This window comes from Apodemus sylvaticus, chromosome 22, assembly GCF_947179515.1.
Source record: "Apodemus sylvaticus chromosome 22, mApoSyl1.1, whole genome shotgun sequence".
In the NCBI taxonomy this organism is placed as follows: Eukaryota; Metazoa; Chordata; class Mammalia; order Rodentia; family Muridae; genus Apodemus; species Apodemus sylvaticus.
Window position 1 is genome coordinate 34,487,267 of NC_067493.1, and position 17,736 is coordinate 34,505,002.

The 17,736-nt window shown below is 50.9% G+C and overlaps 1 protein-coding gene and 1 long non-coding RNA gene across 10 annotated transcripts in view; one reads left to right on the forward strand and one right to left on the reverse strand.

The window, feature by feature from the left end:
* Positions 1-17,736, forward strand: part of Tmem270 (transmembrane protein 270) — a 55,684-nt gene that overhangs the window by 16,063 nt on the left and 21,885 nt on the right. The window contains exon 1 of one of the 3 annotated variants that reach the window (XM_052168784.1): positions 1,271-2,154. The exons of the other annotated variants lie outside the window; for them this stretch is intronic. Coding sequence (XP_052024744.1) covers positions 1,549-2,154 — 606 coding nt within the window. The 5' untranslated portion in view covers positions 1,271-1,548. Of the gene's footprint in view, positions 1-1,270; positions 2,155-17,736 lie in introns of those variants that run through there. 3 annotated transcript variants of the gene reach the window in all.
* Positions 1-17,736, reverse strand: part of LOC127673174 (uncharacterized) — a 43,204-nt gene that overhangs the window by 7,026 nt on the left and 18,442 nt on the right. The gene's annotated exons all lie outside the window — the stretch shown is intronic.

Below are 17,736 nucleotides of genomic sequence, written 5' to 3' on the forward strand. Positions count from 1 at the left end.
ACATGGAACAGATGTGCAGCTTGGTCTTCATGTGGGTCCCCCAACAACTGGAATGGGAGCTTACCCTGACTCTGTTGCCTGCCTGTGGATCCTGCTCCCCTGACTCGGCTGCCTTGTGTGGCCTCAGTGGGAAAGGATGGACCTAGTGTTATGACTTGAAGAGGCAACGTGGGTTGGTGTCCAGGGGAGACCTCCTCCCTCTTCCAGAGGTGATGGGGAAGGGGACTTGGTGGGAGGAGCCATGTGAGGAGGGGCTGTGAGGAAGATGTAAGGTGAACAAATAAATTAATGGGGGTGGGAGGGAGACACTTAGGCTGTCCTTGAACTCAAAGCCTTTGCTTGTCTCTGCATTCTGAGGCCTGGGATCCTTCCCAGTGCTGGTCAGGGGTGGCATCCATCTTTAACCCCAGAATTCAGGAAGCAGAGGCAGGAGGATCTCTGAGTTTGGTCTACAAAGTCAGTTCCATGATTGCCAGGGCTACACAGAAAAACTCAGTCTGTAAACACAAAACAAAACAATGGGAGTAGTCCTCTTTTCTAAAAGGTGAGGGATGGTTAAGAAGGACAGAGAGCACTCCATCAAGAATCTGGCCCTATTAGGAAAGCTCCGTCCTGAACCTTTACATTCTTACCATTGGCTAGAGTGTGGTATCATGGCCAACCATGCCTGGCCAGGTCCTGGCAGGGAGTCAGGAAAGGCAGCAAGGGCCAGACTCTGCTGTTTCTGCTGCCTGGTGCCCTACTTAGACCAAAAAACAAGGCAGAAAGGAGCTTTCTTCCCCTTCAAATTATGTTTTAATTAATTTTTAATATCTATGAGTGAGTGTATATGGTATCTGTGTGTGACTGTGGGTACCCATGTAGAAGAAAAGGGGATTTCTTAGTAGTAGATGGTTAACTCTTGCTCAGAATTGTGGTTTTAAGGTGACTTTGCTGGGTCTAGGTTCAGAAGTCCACAGATCCAGGGTTTGGGTATAGATCAGAGGACCGAAGTTCAATACCCAGAAATGTTGGATGAGGTGGTGTTTGAGGTGGAGCCATGAGGCACTTCTAGGCTCCCTAGCCAGCTGCTCTAGCCTCACTGGCGAGCTCCAGGCTAACGCAATCCCTAACACCCAGGTGCACACACACTTGCAAGCACACATGAACATGCACACACATTTAACAAGCATGCTCAGGTGCACACACACCCTTTATGAAAGAAAGAAAGAAAAAGAAACACGGGAATCTAGTCAGGGGAAGCATCAAGAACAGAAGCTCCTCCCTGTGCCCCGCCCTCTGCCAGAGCCTCCTGGGAGCTCAGTCTGTTTCACCAGATAGAGTCCTGTGTCAACTGCTGTGGTCACACTTGCTGGATCTCAACATTTGTCTACCTAGATCATCGTTGGTGACAGTGGCATCTCATACTTGCTCTGTGTTGCTCTACCTCAAAAGGGATATCCTGGCCTGCAATCCTTTAAAATTCCATCCTCGGCTCTCGGAATCCTGTATCTCTAGAGCTGGACCCCTGACTCTCTCCCTGGTCCTGCCATCAGCAGACTCTGTGTCATGGTTTCCATAAAACAAATGGCCATCATCTTCTCCGTGACAACAGTGAGTTTTTTGTGTGCCATTTTTAGCTGCATACTGCCCACTTGGAGGGTAACATTTCCAGATGAAGAGATGGACCCAGATGCCAGCATTTCGGAGGGTCTGTGGGAAATATGCCAACTAGAGGGAATCAGGGAGAAGCAGTGTATAGAATATAACACCCGGATAACAGTAGCACAGGACCTAAAAGTGTCTCGAGTCATCATGGTCATCTGCCTCATTGGAACCTTGCTGGTTTTTCTGCTGTGCTCATGTGGTGATCGTCGTATCAAGTGTTTGCAGAGTAGAATTGAAACCACGGTCCTGATGGTAGCCGGTGGGATGCTTCTTAGTATTGGCCTTCTGATGCTGATATCACTGTCCTGGGTAACACACAATGTCATCCATGGCTTCTTTAATCCATTGTTTGGCTACTCCCAGAAATCAGAGATGGGTGCTGCACTCTACCTGGCCTGGACCAGTTCCCTCCTGCTGCTCTTGGGAGGCTTCCTGCTCCTTGTCAACATCCCATCATGCTCTGACGCCTCCCGAGTAACAGATGTTGAGGAGCAACTATCATCTCAGGTAAGTATCTCTCTCCCATTTGAGTTGCTTATTTTCAGACTGACCTCAGATCATCTTATGACCCTGTTCTGCAGATGTTTTATGGCCAACACACTGGGTCCTGGAGTGGGAGAGCTTCCTCAAGAGGCCTCTCTCCAGGTTCTAGAGTCATTGAACTGGTGGAGGAAAGACAGGTCTATGGAGCTGCCCACGAGCTGTGCAGTGGACTCTGTGGATGCAGCCTGCTGGGTTGGCACCATGCTGAGGTGGGCTTCTTGGCGTTGAAGCTGCCCGAGTCACCTAGGAACCTCTAAGTGTCATAGTTCCTCCAAACTGGACATGGATGGAGCTGTTTCCTTGGTCTGTGGTTCTCTCAAATTGGGGTGACTGGAAATAGAGAAAAGGGGAAACAGCAGACCCCAGAACAGTAATTTCAGTGCTTTCTGGTTGTTTGGGGATGGGGAAGAAGAGACCAAGCCAGCCTGGTGTCATCCTGTCCTACTGTGACACCTTCCTGAGGGTCTTGTCACAGGGCTCAACTCTGAAATTACTGATAGCACCTCTACCACTGGCTTGCGGAAGATAATCACTGGTATTGATAACCAGCTGCTCCTGGCTGGTAGTCACTAGGGTCACACATATGCCAGCCCACAGGAGACTGCAGCCCAGCTCCATATGTCGTGTGTGTGTGTGTGTGTGTGTGTGTGTGTGTGTGTGTGTGTGTGTGCCTGTCCACACGTGTGATGGGGAGCAAACATGAGTGGAGGTCAGAGTCGGATGTCTTTCTCCATCCTTTGCCTGATCTTTGAGAGAGATTCACTCACTGAATCTTTACCTCATGGAATCTTCTAGACCTGTTCGCCATTCTGTAAGCTCCAGGGATCCTCCTGTCTGTGTTCCCTCAGTTCTGGGATCACAGGTGTGCGCCTCCATATGTGGACGTTCACGTGGGCACTGGGCTCTGAACTCAGGTCCTCGTGATTACTCCTGTTCTTCAGAAGTTCTGATCTGCGTGGTGAGGAGGAAGAGGAGGGAGGGGAGTAGGGGGAAGGGGAGGGTTGTATGTGAGGAAGGGTAGGGCTGGGTGGTCCTCATGAGGCTTGGTGGCTCCTGTGAACCCAGGTGACCTTCTCCTTCTAGTTCCTCTGAGCAAACACCTGACAAAAGATACTTTAAGGAAGGGTTTATAGTGGTGTTGGCCCATGCCTTTAATGTCAGCACTAGGGAGACAAGCAGGCAGCACTTTGGATTCCAAGTCAGCCTGGTCTGTAGAGTCCAGGACAGTCAGGACCACAAAGAGAAACTCTGTCTTAAAGGAAGGAGGAGGAGGAGAAGGAGGAGGAGGAGGAGGAAGAGGAAGAAGAAGAAGACTGGGAGGAGAGTGGGTCAGGAGGAAGAGGGAGATAAGGATGAAGAGGAGGAGGAGGAGGATTGGGAGGAAGAGGAGGAGGAGAAGGATCTGACATGTGTACAGGGACTGAAGCTTCTGCTCTGCCCCTTCCCTCTGCCAGAGCCACATAGAAGATCATTGTATCCCTGTGTCACCTGCTGTGACCACACTTGCTACCTCACACATTCCACAGATACTGGTATTAGTGGAGTCTCTGACTAGTTGTGACCCCACAGGGAAGGCTTTCTCAGCATCTGTCTAAAGGGCACCATCAGGTCTTAGAATCTGTAGTTCAAAGGTGGTCTCTCTGCCACCTCTCATCAGTTTCCCTATCCTGACTCCAAGGGTCTCTGAGCCATGGCTCCCCTGGAACTGGAACCAGTCAGCCTCTCTCTGGCATCACTGGGGTGCCCAATGCTCCCGTGAGCTGTGTGCTGCCCATGTGCTGAGAGATGAAACACTTGGAAATGGACACGGCTCTAGCGGTCCATGTCTGGGAGGGCTTGTGGAAGATGCGCGAGGTTCAAGGGTGTGGCTGGATGCAGTGCCTTCCAGACAGCGCTGCCATAGGTGGCACACGGCTCTCATGGTCGTCTGCATCATGGAACAGGCCTGAGTTTGCCTCTGTGAGGGACTGGGGACAAGGTCAGTGAGCGAAGGCTGAATGAGAGAGTCAGGGTGCAGACCGCGATGGGTGGTCTAGCTGCTCTCGGGCGGCCATGTCCTGGACAACACACATGGTCCATGCTTCTCTCACCCACTATTGGTCCAAAAACAGATGTGGGGCTGAGGTGGTTTGAACATGCTTGGCCCAGGGAGTGGCACTATTAGGAGGTGGCTTTGTCTGTGTAGCTGTGGCCTTCTTAGAGGAAGTGTGTCACTGTGACGGTGGGCTTTGCAGCTCCACCCACTGTGGAAGAGACAGTGTGCTCCTGGCTTCCTTTGGATGGAGATGTAGAACTCTCAGCTCCTCTAGCGCCATGTCTGCCTGCAGGCCGCCATGCTTCCCGCCATGATGATAATGGACTGAACCTCTGAACCTGTAAGGCAGCCCCAGTTAAGTGTTTTCCTTATAAGAGTTGCCTCGGTCATGGTGCCTCCTCACAGCAATGGAAACCCCAACTAAGACCGAGGCCTTACTCAACATGGGCTGGGCCAGTTCAGCCCCCTGCAGCTGGGAGGGGCCCTGCTCTCTGCAAATGCCTCCTCGCAGTGGCTCTGCAGCGGCTTTTCCAGTGTGGTTGGCGACTCTGAGGACAGACAGCAAGGCATGAGGTGGCCTCTCTACCTTCTGAATTTCTTTACCTCACTCTCTCTTAAGAGTCCATTCTGTAGTTGTTCCTTTAGGACAGAAACCTTCTCTGGGAGACTTGGAAAACTTACCAGACCCAAGAGGCCCCTCCCCAGGTTCCAGATGTGGTCAACCATTGCTGAGGAGGGCAGAGGAGATGCTTGCAGGGAAGTTCAAGTTGTGTAGAAAATCCCGGATGGCGTCCTCATGGGTTGGCATTATTCTGTCACAGAGTTGCCCAAGTCACCGGTGATTCAGTGAGTGTCGGCCTGTATCACAATACAATGACCAAAAAGGATTAGGAAAGGAAAGTGCTTATTTAGCTCATACTTCCACAGCACAGTCAAAGGAAGCCAGGGCAGGAACTCAAACAGGACAGGTACCTGGACGCAGGAACTGAAGTCATTTCTCTCCTTCTGTTGTGGGGTTCCTAGAGTTTGAACTAAGGTTGTAACACTTGATGGCAAGTGTCTTTAACAGCTAAGTCAAGGCTTTTGAACTTGTGGGTCGTGACCCCATTGGTAAAACTCTGTCTCCTAAAACATTTACATTATGATTCATAATTATTTCATAATTACAGTTATAAAGTAGTAACAAGAATATGGTTGGGGGGGTCACCACATCATGAGAAACTGCATTAAAATGCCACAGCATTTGGAAGGAGTTGAGTTTATTCAGGGATTTATCTTTTAAACATCTGGTCATAGCCGTGAAGAGACACTATGAACATGACAACATTTATAAAGAAAACCATTTAATTGTGGTTGGCTTACAGTTTCAGAGATTCAGTCCATTATCATCAAGATGGGAAACATGGCAGCATCTAGGCCGACATGGTGCTGTAGAAGGAGCTGAGGGTTCTATATCTTGATCTGAAGGCAGCCAGAAGGAGAACTGTCTTCCACAGGCAGCCAGTAGGAGGCTCCCTTCCCCATGGGCAGAGCTTGGGCATAGGAGACTTCAAAGCCCGCGCCCACAATGATGCACTTCCTCCAACAGGGCCACGCCTCTTAATAGTGTCACTCTCTCTGAGTCAAGCTTTCAAACACAGGAATAGAGGCCCTTTCTATGTGGGGCCAACCCACCACATATACATTTTAAACCTAAGGGTTAAGAGGACTGAGAGTGTGTTGGGAAGAAACCAGCATCGAGTATGTGAGTCCACGTGCTTCCCCAAGCGTCCACCTAGGTTTCTTCATAGTAGACAGGGCGATACCTACGCCATTCTGGTGGCTCATGAGTTACATCTCCCTGCTGCTCAGACATGTCCCTCCTCTCTTTAGCTTACTGGGACGATGAATGGCTCTGGAGGGGTCTCGAGTTGAAAAGCAATCTGAGAAAACCACTGTGAATACACAAGACAGTGGTCAGGACATGAGGCTTTAGTTGTAAATGTTGTCTCTGGTAAGATTCTTCAGAAACCACAGGCTTGCATCTAAATGGCCATAAAGGCAGAGATAACTGTATCTGAATTCTAGATGCTCAGCTGTTGAAGGGTTTCTTTCCTTTTCCCCATAATTTGTACTTTAAAATAATTTATTCATTTATTCATCTAGTGTATAATTTAAAATTTTCAATTATAAAATTCCAGTTTGCATTTTAAAATGCTTAAAGTGTATTTATTTTGACGTGTATTATGTGCAGGTCATAGGGATCAGTTCTCCCCTTCCACTGAAGTGTGCCCCGGGGATCGAACTCACAACATCAGGCTTGGTGGCAAGCTTCTTGATCACTGAGCCATCTCACCAGCCCGAAGCATGACAAAGGCTGGCCTAGAATTTGTGATCTTCCTGCTTCTGCCTCTTTAGCATAGCCTGACAGTTTACCTCGCTGCACCATGCCTGGCTTCAAATTCTTCCATTGTGCAGCCAAGGAGCTGGCTTCCTGAGTTGAGATCCCTGAAAGATTACAGGAACTTGTCCGGCTGCTTCCAGGATCAGGGTGGAGCCAGGCCTCTGCACCTGCTGCACTGGACACTCGGGCTTGTTCTTAGAACAGGCACAGAGTCACCAGGCTTTGTGGCTGCCCTGCAGACCCTGACTTAGGGTCTCTAGTGCTTTGACAAAATGCTGTCACCAAACTCCAGGAGGAAAGGGTTTCTGTGGTGGCCTCAATAGAATCCTGTGGTTGAATGCTTGGCACAGAGGGAGGGGCACTATGGGGGGGGGCCTTGCTGGAGGAAGTGTGTCACTTGGGGTGACATTAGGGGTGGACCTTAAGGTTTCATATGCTCAAGCCACACCCAGTGTTGCCTGCAGTCACTTCTGCTGCTTTCAGAACAAGATGTAGAACTCTCAGCTCCTTCTCTAGCACTGTGTCTGCCTGCGTACCGCCAGGCTTCCCACCATGACATTAATGGACTAAGATGCGAGGCAGCCCCAGTGAAATGTTTTTTCTTTTATAAGGGTTGCCGTGGGTCATGGTGTCTCTGCACAGCCATAGAAACCCTGACTAAGACAGCTTATTTCCGTTTACAGCTTGTAGTCCATCATCCAGGGCCGTCAGGGCAGGAACTCAAGGCAGGGACCTGGAGGCAGGAGCTGATGCGGAGGCCATGGAGAAATACTGGGTTATTGGCTTGTTCCCATGGCGTGCTCAGCCTGCTTTGATACAGCAGGAGGACCAACCCAGACACGGCACCCCCCACAGTCAGCTGGGCCCTCCCACAGCAGACATCCATCAAACCCCACAGAAGGCAGAGCCAGCCTGGGCCTGGCACAGGCTTTTGAAACTTCAGAGTCCATCGCAAATGACACACCCACTCCGACAAGGCCAGAGATCCTAATCCTTCCCAAACAGCTCTGACTGGATATGAGCATGTTCTCAATTGAGGCTCCAGCTTCCCAAACACAGGTCAAGCCGAGCTTGTGTCAAGTTGATAAGAAAATGGCCAGCATGAACCCTGAGTGAATTATATGTTGAACAGTCTGACTGGAGGTTACAGGATCAGTTTCAGAAGAAGCCAGGTAGCAGACAGGCTGAACTGCCGTTATCAGGACCAGGCAGTCATTTTGGACTGGGCTGTCCCAGGGCAGAATGGGGAGGTGCCACTGAACAGATGGAATCTTGGTGCAGGCTGGCTGTAGCATGGTGGGCAGTGAGACGGGCATTTCCTTCCTCCAGTTTGTCTTCTCTTGCTTCCTGGTCATTTCCCTCTGCCTGGGTCTCTTCCCCTACTTTCCATCATCTCCTGGGTAGTCTAAGTGTTGCCCAAGCTGACCTCAGACACATTGTGTAGTCAAGGATGACTTTGAACTCCTTGTCCTGTCTCCATCTCGGGAGTGTGTGCAGGAATTACAAGCATGTGCCATTATGTCTAGTTTATACAGGGCTGAGACCAAACGTGGAGCTGTGAGCAGGCTGGGCAGTCATTTTACCAACTGAGCCATATCCCTGGTCTAAATTTTAACCTTTTTCCTCCCTTCACTCCTTCCTTAGTTCCTTCCTCCCTTCCTTCCCTTCCTTCCTTCCTCCCTCCCTTCCTCCCTCCCTCCCTCCCTTGCTCCCTCCCTCCCTTCCTTCCTTCCTTCCTTCCTTCCTTCCTTCCTTCCTTCCTTCCTTCCTTCCTACCTTTGGTACTGGTGAATAAACTGAGGGACTTGCATATGCTAAGCAGGTTCTCTAACACTAAACTATACCCCAGTTATAGTTATCTTTGAAAACACGTTTGATGGGAGGCCAAGTGAGAACCCTTAGTGGCTAAGGCATTTGCCATGAAGGCCTGGTGGTTTGAGTTCGATCCCTGGAACTGTATAAAGGAGGAAGAGCAAAGTCAGCTCCACAGAGGTGTCCTCTGACCTCTGAGCAGTCTCTCTCCTACCTCAGAAATGTGCTCTGGGGGTTTAAAGGAGAATGGTCACTGTAGGCTTCAGTGTCTGGTCTGCAGTTAGTGGAACAGTTTGGGAAGGATCAGGAGAGGTGGCCTTGTTGGAGTGGGTGAATCACTTGGGATGGACTCTGAAGTTCTAAAAGCCTAGGCCCAGGGTAGCTCTCTGCCTGCTGCCTGCAGATCAGGATGCAAGCTCTCAGGTACAGCTCTAGCACCAGGCCTGCCTCCCACCCACCGTGCTCCCTGCTATGCTGGTTACACACTAATCCTCTGAAACTATAAACAAGTCCCAATTAAAGCTCTCTGACATAACCTTCCTCAGCCATGACATCTCCTCCAGCAATAGGGCAGTAACTAAGACTCATATCATAATAAATACAAATTTCTAAAAATGACTTTGACAGGTTGTCCAGGACATCCCAGCCTGGCTGGGAACTCACCAGTCCCCTTGCCTGGGCCTCTGTGGCTGGCATCACAGGTGTGCACCATCACATCAGCTACGTCTTTACTGTATTTACCATATACATTGTATGTGCAGAACAATATACATAGCATTTCATAGTAACTTGGGGAACACAAGTATATATTTTTATTGGCTATTTTACTTATTTAGATTTCAAATGTTGTCCCCGTCCTGGTTTCCCCTCAGCAATCCCCCTATCCCCTCTGCTCCCCTTTTACTCTATGAGGGTGCTACCTCCCTTACCGCCCCCCCCCCATTCCCACCTCCCGGCTCTAGCATCCCTTAATGCTGGGGTATCAAGACTCCACAGGACCCAGGGCCTCCCCTCCCACTGATGCCCTACAATGCCATCCTCTGCTTCCTCTGCAGCTGGAGCCATGGGTCCCTCCATGTGTGCTCTTTGGTTGGTGGTTTAGTCTGGGAGCTCTGGGTGGTCAGGTTAGTTGATATTGTTGTTCTTCCTATGGGGTTGCAATCCCCTTCAGCTCCTTCAGTCCTTCCCCTAACTCTTCCATTGGGGCCCCTGGGCTCAGAACGATGGTTGGCTGTTAGTATCTGCATCTGTAATGGTCAGGCTCTGGCAGAGGCTCTCAGGGAACAGCCATGCCAGGCTCCTGTCAGCAAGCGCTTCCTGGCATCAACAGTACTGTTGGGATTTGGTGTCTGCAGGAAGGATGGATCTTTAGGTGGGGCCGGCTCTGGATGGCCTTTCCTTCAGTCTCTGCTCCATTTTTTTGTCTCTGCATTTCCTGTGATCAGGGATGTGTGTCAGAACTCCGGGGGGGGGGGTGTCAAGCTGTCTCTGGGTGTGGTTGGGGTGGGAGTGCTGGAGCACAGGGTCCTCTCCCGGTGCAGGTGCAAACCGGAAGGATTCTGCCCCTGGCTGGGTGGGCGTTCCTGTGTCCCCTGGGTCTGAGAAACATCTATTAACGCTGCCATGCTACAGATATCTCCCTGGAGCTTTCTGTTCCTACTTAACCATGTTTTTCAGCCCTTTCCTCATCAACCCATACAGCCAACTTTGAGTCATCCCTCAAAGGAGTTTCCAATTGTATTTATCCATCTCTTTATGGATAAGATTTTCCTGCAGTTCTGCACTTATGTTTATTCATGAGTAAACGTTTTGATAAGGGGTCCTTTTGTTAATGGGGGTTGTGTAGTGGGTTCAGTAGAAATTAGAGCACTTAAATAGTAGGTTGAGTCTTATGACCCCCTCACTGTTGGATTCAAGGCAGGAGCTCTCCCACTGAGCCACACCCCCAGCCCCTCACTGGAGGATTCTAGGCAGCTCTACCACTGAGCCACGCCCCCAGCCCCTCACTGGAGGATTCTAGGCAGGGGCTCTACCACTGAGCCATGCCCCCAGCCCCTCATTGGAGGATTCTAGGCAGGGGCTCTACCACTGAGCCATGCCTGCAGCCCTTCCCTGGGGGATTCTAGGCAGGGGCTCTACCACTGAACCACGCCCCCAGCCCCTCCCTGGGGGATTCTAGGCAGGGGCTCTACCACTGAGCCACGCCCCCAGCCTCTCACTGGGGGATTCTAGGCAGGGGCTCTACCGCTGAGCCACGCCCCCAGCTTTCAGTCTGTCTCTAGTTGTATCTTCCCTTGTGTTCATGGCAGCTCTGCACGCTCATTTCCTGTGTGGATCTCTGAGGTCCTGCATGGATTCCTATTTGCCCCATAAAGTCACTGGTGCATGGTGTACCCACCCCTGACTCTTTCATTTTTGGTAAGGAAGGGGAGATAGCATCTCAGTGTGTCTTCTCTCCTGATTACTAATGAGATTGGACTGGCCTTGCACAATCCTCATGGTTCTTTTAGTTCCTTTTGTTGTTAACTATCTTGGCTTCCAGGTTTCATCGGGGCCTTTGATTTAAAAAACATCAAAAGAAGCCTCTCTCTCTCTGTCTCTCTGTCTCTGTCTCTCTCTCCTCCCTCCCTTCTTCCCTCCCTTGCTTCCTTCCTTCATCTTTTTTCCTGTGGTGCAGGTGTACACGTGACAAGGGTCTAGCCTGTGGTGGTCAGAAGACAACTTGGGGCGGTATTTTTCCACCATGCCGTTCAGAGTTGGTGTTAAGTAGATGAACCTCATCCTCTGAGTTTTTCTTTTCTTTTTTCTTTTCTGTGTTGGGAGTGTAATTTAGTGTTACACATGTCAGCTGTGTACTTTACCACCTCTAAATATCAGCAGGTGATTCTCTCCTTATACTGTGTGTGTCTCTGGTCCTGGGTCAAACTCAAGTCAATAGTCTTGACAGCAAGTGCTTTACCTACTAGCTTGATACTTGATTTTCTTCTTCTTCTTCTTCTTCTTCTTCTTCTTCTTCTTCTTCTTCTTCTTCTTCTTCTTCTTCTTCTTCTTCTTCTTCTTCTTCTTCTTCTTCTCCTTCTTCCCCTTCTCCTTCTCCTTCTCTCTGTTTCTGTCTTTCTCTGTCTCTCTGTCTCTCTGTTTCTATCTCTCTGTCTCTGTCTCTCTATTTCTCTCTCTTTCTCTGCTACCTCTTGTTTTTTCAAAACAGGAGCTCTCTGTGTAGCCCCAGCTGTCCCAGAAATCACTATGTAGACCAGGCTGCCTTGAACACAGAGATCCACCTTACCTCTTGCCTTCCAAGTGTTGGTATTAGAGACATATGCCACTATGCCTGGCTCCGTTATTCTATTTCTGATCTGTTTTTTCATTATTTTCTGAAGTATACAATAGTCATTGATATGCCATGATGCACATTCATATGGAAACTTGTATTTTTTCTCTCTATAAACAGCCAGTTCCAGTGGACCAAGCTGGGTCAGAGCGAGCAGTTCCAGAGGAAGAAGAAAAAGTGTCTGAACACAACTACAATTTACTTACTCATTATAAATAAATAAATCTTTTTAAAAAAATCCCTGCTTTTTCCAAGCCACATACATTAAAAAAAAATCACGTTAAAAATGTGAAATAGAGGTGGGCAGTGGTAGTGCATGCCTTTAATCCCAGCAGGCAGATTTCTGAGTTCGAGATCAGCCTGGTCTACAGAGTGAGTTCCAGGACAGCCAGGGTTATACAGAGAAACCTGGTCTGGAAAAAACAAAACAAAACAAAAAACCAAACCAACCAAACAAACAAAAAATGTGAAATATCAGGACTCAGGGTAGGAGTCTCAGAAGTTTGCCTCAGGTACACGGAGAAATGGGGGCCAGGTGGGGCACATGGCTTGCCAAGCTCTGTTTTCAATCCAGAGTTCTGCACATATAACAAGAGGGTTAAATAAAAGGAAGACTCTGAGTCTCATTATCTCGGGGTGGTTCCCTTCTTGTAACCCAGGCACTGACAGGAAATACACCAGGCGCCTCTCAGGTGCCTCAGTGAGGTTGTCACCAGGAAATCAGCCTTGCAAACTGAGAAACTTTCTCCTGCCTGCCAAGCGCCCTGCTCGCCCCTGCGGTGTCTTCTGCCCCTGGCGACTGGAACGCGGTACTGCACCCGCTCGGAGCTCCTTTAGGTCTTGTTCTAGGGGTGTTGAGCCTGCTTCTCCAGGGAGGACAGAGGATGGCGCCCCCTGGCGCCGTGCAAGGCTGCACACACTGATTCCTATGTGCTCCCTGCTGGTCATCGCTGGGCCTCTGAATGGGGAAACTCCAAGGCTGCACACTCGTTCTTCAGCCTGAAACTGAAGGGGAGAGAGAAGAGACAGGGGGAGAGGCCTGGGGTGGGGACAGAGGGGTCTCAGTTGAGGAGGCTAAACTGGGGTTCCTCCTATGGCCAATCTGACATCCTCGGGGCCTAACCTGGAAGGTAAGCCATACAGATCCCACGTCCTCCCTCCTTCATCTCGTTCTTTCTCCTCATCCCTATCTCCCTGCCTCTCCCCCTCCCACGTCTGGAAGGTAAACTGGGCGATTCTGAAATGGGCTCTGGGTTTTCTCCCGGGAGTAGATAGAGAATTGGTCCTAGCGATCAGTCATCTGTTCTGTGGTGACCACACAGCCAGACAAGCTCAGAGGAGCAGGGGAGGGGATCTAGGGAAAAGGGCAATGTGTCATGTGGCAACTGGGTCCCCATGGCAACTGGACCCCCACTCTGTGGCATCTGTGAGGTCACCCTGCCTCTCCCGGCTGGAGGAATGGATGGAGGCCAGACATGGAGGCCTCTCCCTGGGTCCGATCCGGCCTTCTCAGAACTCTGCTGCGGGTTGGGAGGCTCTCTGCGCTGGTAAGCATGGTGCGGATAGGGGAGCTGAGAGAATCAGCCGTTCCCAGTCACCACGGGATAAACAGCAACGTCCTGAAAGCCCCGTCTCTGAAGTACTGTGGACATCTTTCCTCCTTCTCCTCCTTCCCACATCCTTTCTCTCCTTTCTTCCATGCGTGTGCTGTGGTGTGTGTGTGTGTATGTGTGTGTGTGTAAGACAAGGCCCTACCTGGTGTGTCCTGGTACTTTCTATGTGAACTCAGATCTGCCTGACTCTGCCTCCCTTATGCTGAGACTAAAGATGTACATTATCATAGCTGGCCCTTCCTTTCTTTTCTTTCCCTTAAAATGATTTTATATATACATACGTATACATAAATACATACATACATATATATATAGAGAGAGTGTTTGTGTGTGTGTGTGTGTGTGTGTCTGTCTGTCTGTCTGTTCTCTCCTTCCACCATGCATGTCCTGGGGACTGAACTCAGGTAGCAGGCTTGGCAGACGTGCCTTTACCTGCTGAGCCATCTCATTGACCTATGTTCTCTTTCCTTCCCCTTCCCCTTCCCCTTCTCCCTCCCCTGCCTCCTCTCTTTCTTTCTCTCCCTTTGTCTTTCTAGAGTGCATGCGTGTGGGTGTGCGTGTGATGTACGCACATGTGTGCAAATGCCTGTGTGTGCACAGGGAAGCCAGAGGAGACGCCCTCTCTCCCCACCTCTCCCCCTCTCTCTCTCTTCCCCCCTCCCTCTCTCCCTCTCCCTTTTCCTTATTTCTTTTATCCTTGGAACTTTGTACTGAATCATTTGTTTCTTAATTTTATTTTGTCTGGCAGCGTCCCTGAGCCATGTGTGCCCTGAGCCGTGTGTGCCCTGAGCTGTGTGTGCCCTGAGCTGTGTGTGCCCTGAGCCGTGTGTGCTCTGAGCCGTGTGTGCCCTGAGCCGTGTGTGCCCTGAGCTGTGTGTGCCCTGCTTATTATGTGGGTGCTAAGACTGAAACTCACTGATCCTCATGCTTCAACAGCAAGTGCTCTATTCTCCTCCTCCTCCCCCTCCTCTTTCTCCTCCTCCTCCTCCTCCTCTACCTCCTTACCTCCCCTGCTATCTCACTATGTGGTCCAGGTTGGCCTCAATCTCACCATGTAGCCCAGGCTAGTTCCCAAACACATTTTATAGCCCAGGCTAGCCTTGAACTCCTGACCTCTGCTCAACAGCAGCCATGTGCCCCATGCCTGGTTTCCTATCCTGGTCCTTCAGAACCCACAGTTCCTCGACCTCCATGCTCCCATGGATATAGGGTTTTCGGGGTCAGTCCAGCTTGATCATCTTGTCACCTGAGAGCTGGAGGCTTTACCTTCTACCAGAGAGGCATGCTCTTCATTGAGGAATCCTCCATTACAACCTCCCCCCATTAACCCCACTTCCTGGTGAACAGAAGACACCCTTGAGCCACCTGCCACTCAGATGAGAGACCTGGGAATCTTCCGTCTCTCCTCCTACACTTCCCACAGTAGGTCTCCCATTAAATCTGTCACCGTCTCCCATGTCTGCACACCTCTCTGTCCCCAATGATACCTTTATGCCCAGCTTCCCTCATGCCAAGGGCAACCAGGATTCTAGGCAAGCCCAGGTATTGGGGGGAAGTCAGCCAGCCCTGTGTTTGAATTCACAGAGTTAATTAGAGGGGAGGTCGGCTCTACCTATTAGTTTTTAATTGTCATTAATCATGATTCCTGTGTGTGATGTGTGTGGCGGGTGTTTGCTTGCCATAGCACCTGTGTGGACGTCAGAGGACAATTTCGGGAGTGGCTTCTCTCCTCTCCCTGTCCACAGGCTCTGGGATCACACTGAGCTCACCAGGCTTGTGGGGCAAGAGCTTGGAGCACGGAGCACTCTCTGTTGTTCACTTGTTTGGTTTCATGTAGAGTAGGTTAGTTCATGTAGAGTAGGTTAGTTCTGAACTTCCTGCATAGCCAGAGGACCTTGAACAGCAGATCCTTCTGTTCCTACCTCCAAACTGCTGAGATGACAGGCTCGCTCCACCTCTCTCGGTTTTCTGAAGAGCCAGGGCTTGAACCCAGGGTTTCATGCATGTTAGCCAAGCATGCCATAGCTGGATTCTATCCCCACACTTAAAGGTCACTCTTACAGGGCTGGAGAGTTGGCTCAGCTGATAAGAGTATTGTCTGTTCTTTCAGAGGTCCTGAGTTCAAATCCCAGCAACCACAGGGTGGCTCACAACCATCTGTGATGGGTTCTGATCTGTGACAGCATGCTCACAAACATTTAAATCAGAAATCTTGGGAGGTAGAGGCAGGCATATCTCTGAGTTCAAGGCCTGCCTGATCGAGTTCTGGGACAGCTGGGTCTACACAGAAGGGTAGAGGGAGATGGCAGGGCATGGTGGCACACATCTTTCACCTCAGCACTCCAGAGGTAAAGGCAAGAGGATCTCTCTGAGTTCAAGGCCAGCCTTGTCTACACAGCAATCTCCAGGACAGTCAGGATTACCTTGAGAGACCATGTCTCAAAAGAATCCAAAATCAAATGAACAAATGAAGAATGAACGAATGAATGAATGAGACTATTCTTGGGCATCACAAGGAAACTGAGACTTAGCTCTCAATGTCTGGGCAGCCCCTGTCTCTGAAGCACCGGTTGGCTCAGCCCCCTCACGCTTCTGCTGGGAGGAGCTGTGTTGTGGAGCAAGTGCCCAGCTAGCAAGGACCAGGCCAGCCCCTCTGAGTGCCCCAGGGACACCCCTACCCCAGACAGCAATGCGTGAGGGGGACGGCCTCTCTCTGTTATGGATCCCTTTATCTGTAGTCAGATCAGACCACATTGTGCCTTTATGTTGTAGCTGTTTCTCCATAACTGACAAGTCTCTCTCAGGCTCTGAAGTGGGAAACTACTGATGAGGATCCAAGGAGAGGAAAACACTTCCGTGCAGGCTGTCAGAAGACTCCCTGGATGCGGCTGCCATGATTGGCAGTGTTCTGGTTCGATTCCCGTGCATGCACGTCCCTGAGTGTCCCAGGAACATGCGACCCCAGTGAAGTCACTGGTCCCCTAACCCAGACTTGGATGGAGTCATCCCGTGGTCTACAGTTACCATCTATATCCGGGGTGACTGACTAGGGTCAGAGTTAAAGGAACAGAGTTGGACACGGGGATGTTAAAGCCAGAGCGGCTGCCGGTTGGGGGATGGGCAAGCAAGGGCAGAGCAGTCTGGTGCCAGCCTGACCCGCTCTAAAACACTCCCAAGGTCTTCATGTCACCGAGCTCAACTCTGAAGTTACTGATAGTCTGTGGCCCTGGCACTTCTGCTGCTGCTCTGGAGAAGATAAGCCTGGGTATTGATAATGACCTTCTCCTGGCTGCCAGTCACTGTGGCAGGATGGTAGTCTGTAAGTCAGCCCATGGAGAGCTGTGGCCCTGCTGAGTTCAGTGAGATGATGATGATGATGATGGTGGTGGTGGTGGTGATGGTGGTGGTGGTGGTGGTGGTGGTGGTGGTGGTGATGGTGATGGTGGTGATGGTGGTGGTGGTGGTGGTGATGGTGGTGGTGGTGGTGGTGGTGGTGGTGGTGGTGGTGGTGGGTGGGTATGTGTGTAGGGCCAAGGTTCATGTCGATCAATTTCCCAGTTTTCTGAGGTAGGGTCTCCTTAGCACTGATCAGTGCAGTCTGCCTGGCCAACCAATGGCTTCAGGACCAGGCTGTGTGCTCCCTACAGAGCTGGGATCACAGAGCTGTGAGCCTGGGTCGGTGTTTTACACCTGCAATGGCATCTGAACTCAGGGCCTCATGCTGCAGCACTGCTCCGCCGCCATCCCCTCAGACACTGACCTGGAGTTACAGGAGCCTGACGGCCTTTGGCAGATTCTCTCCTTCTCTCTCCCCTCTGCATAATGCTTGTCTACAAAAGTGCTTTCTGAGGTGCTGGTCTGAGAGGGCTGTGCTGGATTGCTCTCTGTCCCCAGAGGCTCCCCGCTGGGGGTGCTCTGGAGCAGGGAAGGTCAGGGTGTGCAAAGATGGCCTCCCTGGGTGTTCCTGCTGTGGCTCGGTGACCCCTGTGAACTCAGGGTGGTGGGGCCACTGCTGGGACAAAATGCCTGACAGACTGTAGCCAGGGTTCATTGTGACTCATAACTGAGGCTAGGACAGTGACAGCCTGGGAACAGGAGGGTGAGGTGACCTTCCCTCTGCAGTCAGGAAGCAGAGGGGGATGGGCGCTGGTGCTCAGCTGGCTTCTCCTCTGATTTTCTTCTGTGGTGGTGGTGGTGGGGTCGGGGTTGGGAGTCAGATGGGGCAGAAAGGCAGGGGGAGTTTGAGGGGGGTAAGGGCGAGGATGGAGGGGCGGGGGCAGAGTTACAGGGCCAGAGGGTGGAGGAAGAGGGGTGAGGGGCAAGAGTCTAGGGGCAAGGGCAGAGGGGCAGAGGGTGCCTGGGGTGTGGCACA